Genomic DNA, 19,694 nt, shown 5'->3' with positions numbered 1-19,694 from the left:
TTTCATTATCCTGATCCTTTGTCCCAATATCTTTTCTCTGTATTACAGTGATTCCTTCCTTTATTAACATAGCCACCCCACCTCCCCTTCCTTCCTGCCTGTCCTTCCTGATTGTTAAATACCCTGGCATATTTAATTCCCAGTCGTTGTCACCCTGCAGCCATGTTTCTGTAATGGCCACAAGATCATACCCATAGTTATTTGTGCCGTTAACTCGTCCATTTTGTTACGAATGCTACGTGCATTCAGATAAAGGACTTTCAAATATGTTTTGTGACACTTAGTTCCTACTTTTTCCTCTTTTAACACTTTACCTTTTACTCCATACCTTCTGTCCCTTCCTGACACGCTTTCCTCTGTCTCCCTACTCAGGTTCCCAACACCCTGCCACAGCTTTGATGCTGGGTTAATCGCCTTACGCCTTCTAGTTTTTATTTTTTCTGTCGTGCCTAAAGTACACTTTCTTTCCGCTGTTCTACGCTTTTCCCTTTCACTTGTTCTTGAACAACTGTTTGTGCTCTCAAATCAAACAGATCGTGGACCGTCCCCCCAACCCCCCGACCCCGATCCTCCGACCTGATCGTCCTACCCCCGATCCCTCAACCCCGATCCCCCAACCCCGACCCCGATCCTCCGACCCCGACCCTCCAACCCCTATCCCCCAAACCTGATCCTCCGACCCTCCCCCTCAACGATCACGGACCCCCGTGGTGACCCCCAATCATGCCCCCCCCCCGTGACTGACCCCCAATCCTGCCCCCCCCCGTGACTCACGACCCCCGTGCCCACCTATGTCCACCTACCCCGTGCCCGCCTGTGCCCCTTGCCCACCTATGCCCCCGTGCAAACAAAGACTTACCTACAGACGTCCTCTCCCTGGCTGGTCTCCCATCCAACTGAGACCAGCCTGTCAATCAGCTCGTCAGTCGATGGGAAACCAACAACAAAAAAAATAAAAGACCTCCTTATGTCAAAATCATAAGGTTGTCCAGGAAACCCTTACTAATGGGTTTCCCGACCTCAAATTGACCCCTCGCCCCCTTCTTGGCTCCGTTTCAAAATTTGAGCCCCATGTGTCTATTAAGAGGTATTTTAAACTGATCAAAATGATTCCTTTGATGATTAACAATTATAATTTGAATCATACGATCACAAGTTACCTGGTTGCTAGGATTACACGGTGAATTTATGGAGTAATTCAGAGTAGAGGAAGTAATTGTACTGAGTGTGAGTCAGAATGTAAAGTTTCAGGATGCATCAGTCACCCGTAAACTTTTACCTGAAAAGTCCTACTTAACGGGATATGTGATGAGCCAAAGGATACAATTTCTATCTCATAATTGTTCTCAACAGATAACTCATAACCAGACTCGTCAAAAGTGAGTTATGGTCAGTGATAAGTGGAATATCCCATTACTGTTTATCGTGTATTCTATTTAAATTACACATTACGTAAATAAACAGAATTAAAATCATGTTAGATATAAATCAGAATTTTAAATACGTATAACTGTGCGCTTTTGCAGACTGATTTTGGCAACATCACAGCAAAATGTTTTCTTTTTTCACAGTGTGGTCTGTTCTTAATTGTAAAATCATCTCCATGAAATACCAAAAATATCCCTCAAATCTACCATCTCTTTGCAACCACTTCATGTAACATCACCTAGGGCCATCAATAAAGGGCTTGAGTGTTGAACTGCTCCGTCATTGATCCGCAGACTCTCTTTCGTGCCTCCACGTTGGATTTCCTTTCACTTCAGGTTTGCCTGCCGCCTCAATCCTTTCACCACTCCATCTACCCCTTTTTAAATTTTACCTAAAGTGGAGTTTTAGGGTCCTCCATTTGGGCTACCTTTCTGCACAAGACCAAAACTACACATGGAGATATGAATAACTAATAAAATTGTGTGCAATTAGCTTACTTTTGGTCAACTTTGCACTCATTCCTAACCGTTCTGGACTGGACTTGATCGGGATCAGAGAATCTATTTAATATCTTCACAGATGGCATAATTACAGAACATCGACAAATAGGGGAGTGGAAAAGGGCTGTGGATGGGTCTGATAATGTCTGGATTTAGAAGTGGTAATTTGCACCTAAGATTCTTTGTTAACTTTTAAGTGCTGATTTTGCGAGGCTCCAGACCCCAGAGTCTTGCCTGGGTCAGACAATCAGGTGTGGAACTTAGTGAATACAATTCACAGCATGTTGCATTTTGGGAGTCAATTCTGATTTTCCTTCTCTGGTTTGAATTTCACCCCCTGTGTCCTAAGTTTCACCAAAGATAACAGACTCGCATTCTGCCAGAATGTCTTCAGCCCATTGACTTAGCAGGTGTCAATCATTCCTCTCCCTCTCACCTATCATAACTCTGGCACTTCTAATCCTTCCCCCCAGGCACAATCCCGTCCTAATCCGCGTTACCCTGTCAGAGCATGGTTCTTCCTCGTCTCATCATCTGCCCCTCGTGCCATTAAATTCCAGGTTGCCTCACGAAACCCACCTCCCCCTGCTACACCTTCACCTCCAGACAGGTTTCTACTCTCCCCACCACTGCTATTATCTTTTAGATGCCTATTCAGTCTTGCCTCTCCTTCTGTCACTGTTCCACCTCCCTTCCATTAAACCTACTAGCGTCCTCTCCCCTTCCCCACTTCAAATTTCACATCCCACCCCAACTCTCTCCACTTTTCCTAATTTTCTTCCCTGCTGCGTCATTGGGGGTAAAATTCGACTTTGATGGGGGTCAAAATGGGTGGTAACGGATTGGCTCCCCATTGAACTCTAAGGGAATCAAGGGATATGGGGATCGGGTAGGAAAGTGGAGTTAAGGTAGAAGATCAGCCATGATCTTTTGAATGGCGGAGCAGGCTCGAGGGGCCGAATGGCCTACTCCTGCTCCTATTTCTTATGTTCTTATACACCCCGTCTGACTTTCCTTTCTATTGACTGTGGGGTTCCAGAATATCATCTTTGGGGGGAGTTTAGCACAACTTCCCTCCACCACTCTCAGGTTCCCTCCTCAGCATGGGGAGGGGGGTTAACTGCCCCCCTAATACCAGTCCTGGAAATTCATACTCTTTGGTCCAACATTTTGTTCTCCGTGGACGTGGTAAGCTCGCTCATCCATGACCGCAAATTTTCTCTCAAGGTGGTGTCAGAGTGACCTCCTTCTAATAAACCAAGCCCCCATTCCAATGTCAGTACGAGAGTGAGGTATTTCTGCTCCCAAAGCAAGTCACGGTTTTGAACTCAACAGGGGGAGTGAATGCAAGACTTCTGCTGAAGCTTCGAGGGAAAATATGCTGGGGTCCAGGGTGCGTGCAATCTGAATCTTAGCGGTAGTTGGAGGAGAGCAAAAAAGAAAGCCTTGTTCAGTTGGGTAAAGGGGAGGTTTGGGTTGACCTTCTGTTTTTTTAAGTAATGTTTATTACATGAATGATTAATCACAGTTCCTACTGCAGGCGCAATTGGCACAGCAGGTACATGTTCACAGTTTTAAAATAGATTTTGCCATACGCAGAGCTCGTGGAGGTTTCAATGCATCTTGAAATGGAACGTTGCCACCCACACATCTATTTTAATCTACAATAGATTATTATAATTAGAGCACATTTGCTGCATGCTTACCCGCTTACCTCACACACTTCCTGGGGACACAGTCTGGACCTGGTGCGTTCCTCTTTTGCTAAGGTTACTCTGCAGAGTTCATCGCATAATTTACCTCTGCCAGCGTTGGTGACAACAGACAATTCTTGGATGTTTGACTGACGGGTGCTGTTTGGAGGCTTTCTCGGACTATTTAGGAACCCCGAACTTTTGTTTCTTCTGCCCATCTTGTCACTGTTGCTTTGTCTTGGAATTCCAAAATCCCTCAGGACTTTTCTGTAACAAAACATAAGAAAACTGCAGTAACTTGCTTTAATTTTGTACCAGTTTCTGTATAAATAACCTAGGGTCTTGTATTGGTCTATTAATCCATATAACTTTATATATATAAAGTGTGTCTAGGTTGTAATGCTAATAAATGTTATGATTAAACATCAGGAATATTAGTTTTTCCGCACACCATCGCCACACGTTGATGTTTACACCACACATTGCCTTTTCTTTGTTACGTGCAATTATGCCAAGATACTAGTCTGAGATCAATATCCCTCTCGTGCGGTGCTCATCCAGCAGACCTGAGTTATACTACTGGCCACATCCCACTGCACACCACGTTCTCCACAACTATGAGAGAGCTCTGCTCATTTCTATTGGCGCACAGCTGCAGAGCTCCACCTCCAGCTGTTTGTTTTTTAACGCTGTAAGAGAGTGGGTGTTAGTGCTCACTTTTTCTTAACACTAAAAAGAAGCCATGCTAAGCTTAAACTGTTCTCAGGTGGTAGTCATGATGTGGAGATGCCGGTGATGGACTGGGGTTGACAATTGTAAACAATTTTACAACACCAAGTTATAGTCCAGCAATTTTATTTTAAATTCACAAGCTTTCGGAAGCTTCCTCCTTCGTCAGGCTTCCTCCTTCGTCATCGTTCACCTGACGAAGGAGGAAGCCTCCGAAAGCTTGTGAATTTAAAATAAAATTGCTGGACTATAACTTGGTGTTGTAAAATTGTTTACAATTGTTCTCAGGTGGTCCAACGGGTTGCTGGAGTTACAATATACTTGATGTGTGAACATGCCTGCTGTAGGTAGTCCCACAGGGCTTGCTTTAGTGTGTCTAGCAGTCAGACTGATGACATAACTCCCAAATTATGCAACCACTTTCACACTTTCAATCAACATCTGAAATCACTCCACTGAACCTTAGTTTCCAGAGACTGACATTACTCATGGTCTTTGTAAGTTTTAATTATAACTGGAACTGAATGGGTAACTGAGTAATGTGTGTTGACATCAATCCAAAGTTAGCCCTTTCAATACATCGAGTTACATCGAAACTATAGCAGAGAAACAGGCCATTCGGCCCAACAGGTCCATGCCAGTGTTTATGCTCCACGTGAGCCTCCTCCCACCCTACCTCATCTCACCCTATCAGCATAACCTGCAATTCCTTTCTCCTTCATGCGTTTATCTAGCTTCCCCTTAAATGCATCTATACTATTTACCTCGACTACTCCTTGTGGTAGCGAGTTCCACATTCTCACCACTCTCTGGGTAAAGAAATTTCTCCAGAATTCCCTGTTGGATTTATTAGCGACTATTTTATATTTATGACCTCCAGTTTTGGATTCCCCCACATAATTAGCTTTTAATATTTTTTTTTAAAAGGACCTTTTAAAGGGCCAGGAGATTGGGCTTTTCTCGGCCTTGGCTCAGTGGTAGCACCCTCATCTCTAAGTCAGAAGGTCACAGGTTCAAGCCCCACTCCAGAGACTTCATCTAGGCTGACACTTCAGTGCAGTACTGAGGGAGTGCTACAGTGTCAAAGGTGCCATCTCTCGGTCGAGACGTTAGACTGAGAACCTGTCTGCCCTTTCAAGTGGACATAAAGATCCCATGACATTATTTAAAGAGCAGGGGATGTTCTCTCTGGTGTCCTGGCCAATGTTTATCCCTCAACCAAAATCACTAAGAAAAAATCATCAACCCAATTACCTCACTTCTGTTTGTGGGACACTGCTTTGTGCAAATTGATGGCACGTTTCTCTATAAGAGTGACTTCACTTCAAAATTGCTTAATTGGCTATGAAGCACTTTGGGACGTCTAGTGGTTGTAAAAGACGCTATAGAAATGCAAGTTCTTTCTTGCTCTCTCAGTCTTTGTTTTCTTGTGTCATGAAATCCTTGTCAAAATAGTTCCAACTGGAATGATACAACCAAGGCGTGCATTTATTCTGCTCATGTGATATGACTGAAACTGTGCTATTTACGTAAATGAAGGAGGCCTAAGAAGGCAGCTGCTGGCCTCTGCCTCACTCGACAGAGGAGAGCTTAGCACTGTCATTAAAGGGAATGTTGAGGCACTTTCCATCTTCAGTAAACTCATTCGTCATTCTAATGAACACTCAGAAGCAACATTTTTATTTCTAGAATGCAATAAATGGCACTGCTAATGGCATATCGTGTTTTCAAACCTGCAAGAATTAAATTTCAAATCCTGCTCAGATGACTTTAATATAGCCAATTAGGAAAGTAAACACCAAATTCAGCAACAGCAGAAGAGAAGCATTTTTAAGTCTCTTAGCAGCGTGATCCGAAGGGCTGAACAACAAAATCCACAGTCTTAACGGAGATCAAAACAGAACCAGATTCTGAAGGCATGTCGCATCCCAACTGTAACCTGAAACCCTAGGAGGAATTTTAACTCCTGTCGCCTGGTGGAAACCGGACAGAGTGGGAGTTAAAATGGAGCGGGTCAATTTCCTGCTCCATCCCCTCCTCACAGCGGTTATATTTATACAATGTGCGGTCCTTTTGACATTCGTAGGACCCCGATGGCATTTTAACTGCTGACTGAGCAGCTGCCCAGCTCAGTGAAACATGGCCTGCAGGGAGAGGAGGAATGTATGGAGGGCCGAGAATTGAGGGTCCGGTCCCCGGAGTGCGAGGCCAAGGAGATTTTAAATAATCCGGTGTGCACGATGTCACCGCTGGCAGACGGGAGTCAAAATTGGCGGGGGGCTGCAGCCAGGGAGCCATAAAAACGGGTGATGGCAGGGTAGGTAAGGATTGGATGTTGGGGGGCGGGGGGGGGGGGAGCAGGACGCCCGAGGCATCCCTGTGGGGGTCAAGAGGAGCACTCCTTCTGCGCCGGATTCTGTCTGGGCCTTAGTCGGGCTCGTGGTTAAAATGGTGTGCATGTCCCGATGACATTTAAATTAGGCTCCTGCTTCTCTGGGACAGGCTGTGCTTGAATTCAAGCAAGTAAACATGGTGGGGGTGGGTCACATGTCAAGAACACAGCACGACCCCCCCCCACCACCATCTTAACCTCCCATCTGTAGCGTTTTGGCCTGGCAGGGGAGGGGAGGTAAAATTGACCCTGGGACCTCTCCCACCCGCGAGAACCTGCCGAAACCCCTCCCTCACCTCGCGACTTACCCGAGTGCCTCTCGGCCGCTCGATCTTCAACCGCTATATATTCACCTCACCTCGGGTAATTCCAAATCTAGCTCTCCCACTGGGGAACGGCGCTATCAGTCAGCGTACTGGATTGGGAAGTTACCCTTTATATCAATGTCTAAGACTAATGTCAATCAGACATTGATGGATGGCAAGACCAAAACCAGAGAGTACTTCAAAAGTACTGAAAGAGTTCACTCAAGATATTTAATAGTAAATTCTTTATTTTTCGAAAGCAAGTAAAACTGTCTAGATTGAATACTGTAGCAGATTGGCTCATAACAGTATACTTTCATCTCACTGGATGACACATTTCAAAAATATCATAAACCAGGATCAATAAATGAGAGTGCCGTGCCTGGGTTTGGTTTGGGCCAATCTACTGACATGTTCATTCTTGGCAGCTACATCACTCTGGACCACATTTTCCTCAGCAGCAACCCCGCCGGCCGATCGATAATTTCCTTGTTGCTCATTGCACCAGAAAGTTATGCCATTCAGCGGCCAAGGGAGTTGCACGCAAGTTTCCTGGGCAAGTTAGTTGGCACGTGACGTGGTATAGGTTCTGGCGTAATTGCATTCTTAAAGCGCAGCAAGCATCTTAGATCCTAGGAAACAACTGCAGAAGTTGCACAGCCTCTGTAAAGACTGCTGACTTGATCAGAGCACTTGGGGTCTAGGAAAGGGGGGCTGCAGGGATTTGTTCCTTGACCACATTGCATTTTAGCCACTCAGGGGGGAATCCCACCTTCATCTGAAGTGCCGATCACCAGAACAATGAGCTGTTACGGGCCATTAATGCCCGTGGGAGCACCATTACAGGGCAACAACTACAACTTGCATTTATACAGCGCCTATAACATAGTAAAACGTCCCAAGGCGCTTCACAGGACCATTATCAAAAAAATTTGACATCGAGCCACATAAGGAGATATTAGGACAGGTGACCAAAAGCTTGGTCAAAGAGGTAGGTTTTAAGGAGGAGGGAGAGGTGGAGAGGCGGCGGGATTTATGGACAGAATCCCAGAGCTTAGGGCCTGGGCAGCTGGAGGCACGGCCGCCAGTGGCGGAGCGATTAAAATCGGGAATGCGCAAGAGGCAAGAATTGAAGGAGTGCAGAGATTGCGGAGGGTTGCAGGGCTGGAGGAGGTTACAGAAACAGAGAGGGTGACGAGGCTATGGAGGGATTTGTAAACAAGGATGAGAATTTTAAAATCGAGGCGTTGCCGGACTGGGAGCCAATGTTGGTCAGTGAGCACAGGGGGTGATGGGTGATCGGGGTTGGCGCGAGTTGGGATACGGGGCAGCAGAGTTTTGGGTGAGCTCAAGTTCACGGAGGGTGGAAGATGGGAGGGCCGGCCAGGAGAGCATTGGAATAGATGAGTCTAGAGGCAACAAAGGCAAGGATGAGGGTTTCAGCAGCAGATGGGCTGAGGCGGGGCAGAGACGCCAAAAGGGCTGTGAACTTTTCACAGGAAGACTTGCAAGCCCTCCTGGAGGAGGTGAAAGACAGGAGGGATAGACTCCTGAGGTGTGCCAGGCAGTAAGCCATCCAGAAGTGTTATCCTTGGAGGCAGATGGCACTGGCACTCACTCACAACTCCCTCACACCCAAGGACTGCACAGCAATGCCAGAAGAACTTCAAAGGCTTGACTAGGGCAGGAAGGTTAGGTCTAACGCACTCTGTCCCTTTCTTCCTGGCCCACCCTGGGCACCACCACACTCTCAACCCTCTTAAAGTAAGACTCACACTACTGTAGCAGTTTTCTGCATTAGCATTAATGGACTGAACCACAAATATCGATGCACGAATCTGGCGTTCATTTTTTTTTTCTTGGTAAGCATAGGTTAAAGGTGTACATCCAAATTTGCTCAGGCTCTGAGCATTGCAGCTCACATCATGTTAATAACACCCACTGTAAAGATAGCATTCAGATAGCACAGAGGGTTGGCAAAGATCCTACATGGAGCAGAGTTGGAGACACTAAAAAGAGCAATAAAGCACAGCATGGAAGAACAACAGCCACAAGCATCGGCATGGGAAGGGAAGGAGGAGGAGGCAGAGAATGATGGCAGTGACTGAGCAGAAGATTTTTTGCGTGGAGCATAGGTCGTCATTGCTATGATTGAGCAGTTCTTTACTTGAGGCCTACCTTTAGACCTTTTTTTTAATAAACAACTAATCCTTAGTGGTGCTGTTTACCTGGAATTCATTGGGCGCCATATTAACGACGGGCAGGAGCGTGATGGGGGGAGGGGTGTTAAAGACATAAACATGGGGAACGCGTCCCCAACACCACGTGCGCACGTGCGCTGTCTTTGATTACGGCGGAAGATATCGTGGCGTCCGAGTGTCCCATTATTACAGATTTAATTACAACAATTTTAATTAGTTTTAATCTAATCATGAGGCACAGGTGCCATTTTGTGTACATCTCTGATGCAATCAACATTAAATTACGAGGGTCAATTGTGGGCCAGTTGCATAGACACAAAGCTCGCTCTGCCAACTTTACGCTGGCTACTCTGGCAAAAGAGAAAATCCCACCTATTAAACCCTTTTGTAGATTCTGGTAGTCTACAGTGCACCGCAAATTCTAAGCAAAAGAGTCCAGTTAATGAATCTATCATGGCATATTTTTACACTTTTATTTAAATGTTTGCTCTGAATTTAAATTTCTGAACAGTTTTCTTTATGCACACAGGCGATATCAGCCGGATCTCCCAGTCTACAGTGCACAGCTGCATCAAACAGGTCACCAATGCTCCCCTTGCCAGAGCAAACCAATACATTATCTTTGCGACGGATGCCATCAGCCAGAATGAAAGAGCTCTGGGATTTGCAGCAGCGGCAGACTTCCCTTGTGCCCAGGGCATTAATAGACTGCACTCGTGCTGCTATCAGGGCGCCAGCAGTTTAGGTGAACAGGAAGGACTTCCACTCCATCGATGTTCAACCAGTGTGGGATCACCACAGAACGATAAGGCAAGTCTGTGCCAGTTTTGCTGGCAGCTGCAATGACGCCTTCATTCCGCGACACTCATCCAACCTCCCCACTTTTCCATCCATCCAGTAGCATTAGAGGACAAGGGATACCCCCTACACACCTGACCGATGACAACCCCTCTTTATCCCCACCACACCTGAGCAACACAGGTACAGTCAGAGCCATGGGACCACCAGGAACATTATAAGAGCACACCAGTGCCATTTTGAAGCAAAGGTTCAGGTGCCGTGATCGCTCGGGGGGCTCCCTACATTATGACCCGGATAAAGTGGGCCACATTATTGTAGTTTGATGCCTTCGGCACAACCTGGCAATGCAAACAGGATTGAAGTTGGCTGGAGACACAGCAACAAGAGGAGGCATCATTAGACGAGGAAGAATTGGATGAAGGTGAGGGAGAACCACAAGAAGATGGAGCAGCACAATCCACTGCAGCTGGGAATGCCAGCGAGCCGTTGACAGAGCAGTACTTTTAGTGACTTCAATCCCCTTATCCGAAAAGTGACAAAAAGTCCCTCAGTGTTAACAGTCCTTCTTACCCCTTCACCACTGCCTTGATTCTACATTAAAGAACAGTGAAACCATTCAGCCAATCCCTACATCTGTGTCATTCTGACAATGCAGACTAAGAAGCTATAATGAGAGGAAACTATAGACCAAAACTGTAAATATAATAATGGTGTTGATTTTAATTCCAAACACAATATTGCAGTAAATTCTTTTCTCACCCAAGGTGATCAACCCATAGTGTTTTCCTCAGGTTTACTAACTCTACTACTCTGACGAGGTGCTTTCCCCCCCACCCCGCCCCAGTGGTTTCAGCAGTGGTGGTGGAAGGCAGCTGTTGCTCTTGTGGGGACCCTTGAGATCCTTCTGACCCGGCGACTTCTGGGAGCTCGAGCCTCTGACCGCAGCACTTTGGTTATCTGCCGGAGCAGTCTGGCTCAGCTGGCTGTCTGGCACCGTGGTTGGTGTGGGTTGACGGGGAAGCAGATGTGCTGACATCCTTGGAGATGGCAACATGTGCGGCTCCCACTGTGGCACTGCCTCTCCCACAGGGCTGGGGCTCGGCCCTTCCCCTCATCTGCAGGAGAGCAGACTGCAGAAGGTGAGTGGCTCCTTGAAAGCCCCAGTTCATTTGCTCCATTAATCTGTCCAAGGTGAACATCTGCCTCTCTAAGATGGCCCTGCGAATACACAGGGTCTGCTCAGACGAGGAGGAACGCGATGGACACCTACAGACGCTGAAAGACGCCCTAGTAAGAACGGGATATGACGCTCGACTCATCGATCGACAGTTCCGACAGGCCACAGCAAAAAATCGCATAGACCTCCTCAGGAGACTAACACGGGACGCAACCAACAGAGTACCCTTCATCGTCCAGTACTTCCCCGGAGCGGAGAAACTACGCCATGTTCTCCGCAGCCTTCAACATGTCATCAATGACGACGAACACCTCGCTATGGCCATCCCCACACCTCCACTACTCGCCTTTAAACAGCCACCCAACCTCAAACAGACCATCGTTCGCAGCAAATTACCTAGCTTTCAGGAGAACAGCGTCCACGACACCACACAACCCTGCCACGGTAACCTCTGCAAGATATGCCAGATCATCGACACAGATACCACCATCACACGAGAGGACACCATACTCCTGTGACTCGGCCAACGTTGTCTACCTCATACGTTGCAGGAAAGGATGCCCCAAAGCATGGTACATTGGCGAGACCATGCAGACGCTGCGACAACGGATGAACGGACACCGCGCAACAATCGCCAGACAGGAGGGTTCCCTCCCAGTCGGGGAACACTTCAGCAGTCAAGGACATTCAGCCACCGACCTTCGGGTAAGCGTACTCCAAGGCGGCCTTCGAGACACACGACAACGCAAAATCTTCGAGCAGAAATTGATAGCCAAGTTTCGCACCCATGAGGACGACCTCAACCGGGATCTTGGGTTCATGTCACGCTACACGTAACCCCACCAGCGAACAAAAGTTAATTGTTTTTAATATAACGGGTGAATTGCTGTCTTTTCCTTCCGGATGTTTCTATGTTTCTGCCTCTCTCTCTCTGTTTTTTTTGTTCTGGCCGTTTGTATATTCGGTGGCCCTGTAGGTAACACCTATCTGTCTGAACACTTTGGTTGCCTTGGCAACGGGCAGTTGAAAAGACTATCTGTAATCACCAGGTATTGTTCTGTGATTTATAAATGCGAGAGGTTCGAGGATTTCTTGACATTCACCGGAGGAAGCCTCCGAAAGCTTGTGAATTTTAAAATAAAATTGTTGGACTATAACTTGGTGTTGTAAAATTGCTTACAATTGTCAACCCCAGTCCATCACCGGCATCTCCACATCATCTCTAAGATGGAGCACAGAATCTGAATCAAAGCTGCAAGGGGTGTGAACACTGACTTCTGTTGTGAGGGCCCCGGCTGCAGTGTCCCTGGAGGTTGGCCACGCTCTCCAAGGTAGACTGCAGAGTACTGATGTCCTTATCCCACCATGATGTGGAGATGCCGGTGATGGACTGGGGTGGACAAATGTAAGGAATCTTACAACACCAGGTTATAGTCCAACAATTTTATTTTAAAATCACAAGCTTTCAGAGATTATCTCCTTCGTCAGGTCACTCACCCAGGACTATAACCTGGTGTTGTAAGATTCCTTACACTTATCCCACCATGTCAGTGGAGTTCCAGCGAATTATGCAAATTAAGCTTGCAGTTCCCCCTAAATTGCTCCTCAGTAAATTGGTTAACCAGCAAATCTGTTGCCCAATTTTTTTGCAACCGAGGCGTGCTGCCACTGGCAGGGACCTGAAAAATTTCTCCTTGAGTTATCCTTTGAGGTTAAACTCTTGTCTTCACCTCTTGCTTAAATGCATGAAGCTAAGTTGCATAACAAAAGGGTTTTCAAAGCAATTTCTTTACCTGAAGAAAATTAGTAAAGCTACGTGGCATTTTAGAGTAATGTCTTTATCTTTCAACTAAAGGTGTATTAGTTGGTTGAAATGCCACAGATGTAAATTTGTCCTCATTCATTATAGCAATTTTTTCTCTGGAACACTGCCACAAGATTAAAGAATATACCGTAGCTCGTTTCAAAGAACATTGTCAGTCTTTTCAAAAGAACAGTACTGTAAGTGTCAGATAATTGAAAAGCCTAATATCCCTGATACAAATACAATATCGGTGCTGTGTTGTGGAAACAAACAAGTTAGTTTCCATTTTCCAGCCATCTGTCCCCTGTTGCGTGACTTTTAATTACACAGAATTACATAGAATGTACAGCACAGAAACAGCCATTCGGCCCAGCTGGTCCATGCCGGCGTTTGTGCTCCACACGAGCCCCCTCCCTCCCTACTCCACCTAACCCTATCAGCATATCCTTCTATTCCTTTCTCCCCCGTGCTTATCAGCTTCCCCTTATATGCATCTATGTTATTTGCCTCAGTTACTCCATGTGGCAGCGTGTTCCACATTGTAACCACTCTCTGGGTAAAGAAGTTTCATGCGCAGTTCTCATTTAAGCAATATAAATGGTAATTTTCTAGCCCCAATGAATATCATGCTCATTAAGAAAGAAAAAACCTGCACAGCACAGTGGCCTATTGTTACAAATAAGAACTTGTACTTAAGATTTGATTAGAAATCAGTGCCACATTGAAAGAATCATTCCACTCCCCTTGATTGTATGTCTCCCTCCCATGTCTACATTAGCAAGTTGTCATGACTACACATAATTAATGGCAAGCTCTGTGATGTAAGTAGTACATACATGAGGGGCACAGATAGGATGGATACTAAGGAGCTTTTTCCCTTTGTTGAGGTTTCTATAACAAGGGGACATAGATTCAAGGTAAAAGGCGGGAGGTTTAGAGGGGATTTGAGAAAGACCTTTTTCACCCAGAGGGTGGTTGGAGTCTGGAACTCACTGCCTGAAAGGGTTGTGGAGGCAGGAACCCTCACAACATTCAAGAAGCATTTGGATGAGCACTTGAAATGCCATAGCATACAAGGCTACGGACCAAATGCTGGAATATGGGATTAGAGTAGACAGGGCTTGATGGCCGGCGTGGACACGATGGGCCGAAGGGCCTCTATCCATGCTGTATAACTCTATGACTCTATGACTCTATATTCTGGGATGAAACAATGTCAGCGATAACAATGGGAAATTTAGTACTTCAACGTCCAGATGGTAACGACCGTTGTGGTGTGTGCCCTTTTAATCAGATTCAGGCACATGGGAGCTGACAATGAGGGAATGTTCAGGTGCTCCACACACTCTCGCGATAACACAAAGTCAGCTCATCCACATAATTAATTCACTGGCACTCCAGATGCATCTCTCGTATGAGACGTTAAACCGAGGCGCCGTCTGCCCTCTCAGGTGGAGGTAATAGATTCCACGGCACTACTTCGAAGACGAGCTGGGGCGTTCTCCCCAGTGTCCTGGGTCAACATTTATCCCTCAACCAACATCTCTAAAAAAAGAACAGATTATCTGCTCATTATCAAATCCGCCCTTTGTGGGATCTTGCTGTGCGAAATTGGCTGCTGCGTTTCCCACATTACAACAGTGACTACACTTCAAAAGTACTTAGGTGGCTGTAACGCGCTTTGAACATAAGAAATAGGAGCAGGAGTAGGCCACACGGCCCCTCCAACCTGCTCCACCATTCAATAAGATCATGGCTGATCTTCAACCTCAACTCCATTTTCCCGCCCAATCCCCATATCCCTTGATTCCCTTAGACTCCAAAAATCTATCGATCTCAGTCTTGAATATATTCAACAATTGTTTATCCACAGCCCTCTGGGGCAGAGAATTCCAAAGATTCACAACCCTCTGAGTGAAGAAATTTCTCCTCAACTCAGTCCTAAATGGCCGACCCCTTATCCTGAGACTATGACCCCTAGTTCTAGACTCTCCAGCCAGGGGAAACAGCCTCTCAGCATCTACCCCATCAAGCCCTCTAAGAATTTTATACGTTTCAATGAGATCACCTCTCATTCTTCTAAACCCCAGAGAGTATAGGCCCATTCTACTCAATCTCTCCTCATTGGACAACCCTCTCATCTCAGGAATCAATCTAGTGAACCTGACACCCCGAGGTCATGAAAGGCGTTATATAAATGCAAACTCTTTCTTTCTTTCTTTACATGACATATCTGGAGCGCCAGGGTCAAATTATTGAACACCAGCGACCAGTGATGGTCTGCTGGCTGCCCCGTTGTACACATTTACTTGCATGAGAGAGGTGTATCGGGCATGGGGGGGGGGGAGGGGCGGGGAGTGCCATGGAGGCATGGGGGTACCGCATATGGGTGGTGGGGGCCAGTGTGTACCATGGCCCATCCGGATTTTTAATAAAATTGTTAAAGGTACCCAGCTGTTCAGATACTCCAATCATATTACGGGGCAGGCACCTCATTTAAAGTAGGACCTAGTGAACATGGCACGCAATTTGGGGGATTCCAGTCCCCTTTGTAGTATCAGTCACATGGAATAATAAACGTACATGTTTTATTTAGCGCAGAGACATTCTACTTCCCAGTTATTGAAAATACCGGAGGGTTTTGAAAGAGTAAATAAGGAGAAACTGTTTCCAGTGGCAGAAGGGTCAGTAACCAGAGGACACAGATTTTAAAGGTAATTGGCAAAAGAACCAGAGGCGACATGAGGAGAAATGTTTTTACGCGGCAAGTTGTTATGATCTGGAATGCGCTGCCTGAAATGGTGGAAGATACAGATTCAATAGTAACTTTCAAAAGGGAATTGGATAAATACTTGAAGGGGAAAAATTTACAGGGCAATGGGGAAAGGGCAGGGGAGTGGGACTAATTGGATAGCTCTTTCAAAGAGCCGGCACAGGCATGAAGGGCTGAATGGCCTCTTTCTGTGCTGTCTCATTCTGTGATTCTTGAACACTTTCAAGACAGGTTAGGGTTAAAACTCTCTTTTTGTGTTTAAAAGACTGACCTTGAAAAGTCAAACAAATGGCAAAGGAAGCTATAAAAAGCTTCTTTGTCTACAACACAGTGATGTATAGCAAAGCTATTAAATCCTGAAGGAAAAGGTCTTGAATGACAACATGACCAGATGAGCTTCTGATTTGAAGTACCTTCACAACAGATGGTCAGACCTTCCCTTAAGATTAATTATTTGGCAAGAGGGAGCCATCCAACTGTAGTTTAGATGTATTATCCAGTCTGTATTGGTCCCAGACCTCCAGCACCACAAAACCTATCCATAACATATCAAAGGCCTAAAATTGTTTTTATTTTTTTGAGCCACTTGAGATTAAAAGCAAATTTCAAAACAGAAAGGCAAGCGACAATCCCTTGGACCATTTTAATGTTCAGGCTCAAGTTTTCAGACTGAGGTCGGTTGAAGAAAGAAAAAAAATAAAAACTGGAGTGAGGCGGCTTGGAATAGAAACAGAAAGGAAGTAAGACGGAGTCAATGGAACTCAGTCGAGAGAGAAATCTAGCAGTTGTGACAAGTTAACTCAGTAACACCAGTGCTTGAAGTATGCGAAATGTAAGCTTTGATTTGGTAATACTGAAGATTTTGATGCACACGATGGTGTCACAGATGCACTCACACCCATAGCATGGGGATGGGGTACGGTTGCCAACCCATCCAGGATTGGCCTGGAGTCTCCAGGAATTGAAGGTTAGTCTCCAGGACACTGCTACGAGCATAAAACCCGGGAGAAAAATCATAGGGGCATTAAAAAAAAGTGTGCTTTTTTTTCCCATTTTCTTTGAACACTTTCGTTTATTAGTTATATAAATATTGGAGATGGGGGAAAAAACGCTGATTGACTGACAGTCAAGAATCATCCAATCGGGTAATGAAGAGTCTTTTCACTTTCCCATTGGCCGTGGAAGGCAGAACGACGTGAGGGTGGACGACCAATGGCGGGGGCGTGAGGGAGGGGCAGTGGGAGGCAGGATGCCATGTGATGAAATCTACAGGAATACATTCAACCAGAGTTGGCAACACTGGGACAAGGTCACACTGAATTTTGCAATACGACCCCAACTTAGAATAGGCTAGAGGCACAGGAAAAGCTTCTCGCAGAGGTTTGACTGTAGCAGACTTAGCTGGAAAGCAAAACATTTGTCACCTGCCTCTTTTGGGGGCAGAGGTTCACCATCCTGCAATAACTCAAGGAAGGAAGTTGTGAAGCAAATGTTGGGCTTTTCAGGCAACTGCAGAATTAGCAGGGTAAGTACACTCTCCTTTGTACACATGCTGCCTCTTCATGCAAGGTGTGACACCTAGGATTTCATGCTCCCTGACCCCTTAGGGATACAGGATGAGGACAACAGGGTAAATCCAGACTGTGGTTTGTATAAAGGAGATCATAAAAGGCAGATGCATTTTTAATGTTTTTTTTTTCATTTTTCTCAATCGTTTTTTTACTGCACTTGTAAAAAATATTCTGGTTTTTCTCCTGTTTTTTAAGCTTTTTCTGCTCATTTCCCCGCCCCCCCCCTTTCTTTGAGCTTCAAAACAAATTCAGAACATTCATGAAGGAACAAATACCGCTTAACATTGCTAAGTTCTCGGGAAGCTCATTGTAATTGGAGCACTTAGAAGAGTTCGTCAGAGCAGGTGAAAGAGCATACTTGAAAATGGGTGGAAAAATTTCTGTGATCAGATCTAAGTGTATTTTCTGTTAATACTAACGCTGGACCAAACATACTCTGCTTGTCGATGACAGATCTGACCATAATTGCAGCAAGAATGTGTCACCAGCACTGGATATCTCATTGCATAAGTAAGCTTCCAGTCTCTCTGGTCCTGGGCACCCTGCAACCAGACTCATTGGATGCTTTAACTGCTCAACCACATTTCTGCAGCACAAGTTGCTGTGCTGTGAATTATAAACGCAGACTGTGATCGCTTTACTGCCTGATTATCATCTCTAGCAATGCGCACCTCATCTTTCAAAAAGCAGGCATAGTGGTGCTCCCTCTCTTACATTTATAGCTGTCATTATCACCACTTCAAAAGAAAAGAGACATATCTTTTAAGTCTGTTTTTTGCCAAGCCTGATCAAATCCATCATGTCTGGCTCAGCTCGACCAGCTTCCCAAATTTATGCTTATTTTTAAAAAATAAATGGATTTCTCAGTAGCTATAATATCATATCACTAAGTGGTTAGATGAAAAAGAAAAGATTTTAAGCAAATGATTCATTTTTTTAAAAAAAGAGCTTATATCTAAACATGCTTCCAGTAAACTACAAAGGCACCAAAGCATTGAAAAACATATACATTGCCTTTTGAGCCTCAGTAGAACAGCTCCTGACAATTGAAGACAAATGTAACATGACCCACTTCTATTGTCAATTGTGCAAATGACGTTATTCAGTTCAGGGCCTCACGATGTGCATCCCATAATGTATGAAAACAATCAGCAACAACATCAACATTATCTTTTCAGTTTAATTGACTTATCTGATTTCTGCTAAACTCAGAAATACCAGACTTTTTGATTTCCTCAAGAACTGTTCAAAGGAGAAATGATGGAAAATCAATTAACGTTCAATTCAACTTGCAACTCAAAGTTCCAATAAAGGCTTTATACTACTATATGGGGGCACCCATGTTTAACATATATATTTTAGCAGATGAATTGTGCAAAATAATGTTAATATTAATAATCAGCCTAAATTCTGAGATGCACTGCAAAATTAGACAGGGAATTTGGAGTGGGACCGATTTATATGTTAATTAATATAATTTGGTACTATGCAATGAAGCCAAAACACAAACAAAGCACTACTTCAAAAACTTTTAAAACTTTTGTTGTTGCTGATTGGGGATTCAGTGCTGAATGCTAATTATATGAGGATACGGATCTGGTGAGGGGCTGCTTCCCAAACGGACCACCACAGAATTGTCTATAACATAACAGGAATACACAATGAATGGGAAGACCCTAGGCAAGACAGAGGGTCAGAGGGATCTTGGTGTGCAAGTTCACAGATCCCTGAAGGCGGCGGAACAGGTAGATAAGGTGGTAAAGAAGGCATATGGGATACTTGCCTTTATTAGCCGAGGCATAGAATATAAGAGCAAGGAGGTTATGATGGAGCTGTATAAAACACTGGTTAGGACACAGCTGGAGTACTGTGTGCAGTTCTGGTCGCCGCACTACAGGAAGGATGTGATCGCTTTGGAGAGGGTGCAGAGGAGATTCACCAGGATGTTACCAGGGCTGGAGCGCTTCAGCTATGAAGAGAGACTGGGAAGATTGGGTTTGTTTTCCTTGGAGCAGAGGAGGCTGAGGGGGGACATGATTGAGGTGTACAAAATTATGAGGGGCACAGATAGGATGGATACTAAGGAGCTTTTTCCCTTCGTTGAGGGTTCTATAACAAGGGGACATAGATTCAAGGTAAAAGGCGGGAGGTTTAGAGGGGATTTGAGAAAGAACTTTTTCACCCAGAGGGTGGTTGGAGTCTGGAACTCACTGCCTGAAAGGGTTGTGGAGGCAGGAACCCTCACAACATTCAAGAAGCATTTGGATGAGCACTTGAAATGCCATAGCATACAAGGCTACGGACCAAATGCTGGAATAT

General features: G+C 45.3%; 1 protein-coding gene across 3 annotated transcripts in view; it reads right to left on the bottom strand.

The window, feature by feature from the left end:
* The window catches only part of LOC137324269 (uncharacterized), a 145,718-nt gene that overhangs the window by 78,930 nt on the left and 47,094 nt on the right, over positions 1-19,694 (bottom strand). For all 3 annotated transcript variants that reach the window (XM_067988411.1, XM_067988412.1, XM_067988413.1), the window contains one exon: positions 3,643-3,889. In XM_067988411.1, coding sequence (XP_067844512.1) covers positions 3,643-3,889 — 247 coding nt within the window. The remainder of the gene's footprint in view (positions 1-3,642; positions 3,890-19,694) is intronic.

This window comes from Heptranchias perlo, chromosome 8 (genome assembly GCF_035084215.1).
Source record: "Heptranchias perlo isolate sHepPer1 chromosome 8, sHepPer1.hap1, whole genome shotgun sequence".
In the NCBI taxonomy this organism is placed as follows: Eukaryota; Metazoa; Chordata; class Chondrichthyes; order Hexanchiformes; family Hexanchidae; genus Heptranchias; species Heptranchias perlo.
This window is presented reverse-complemented; position numbering and strand designations above follow the sequence as displayed.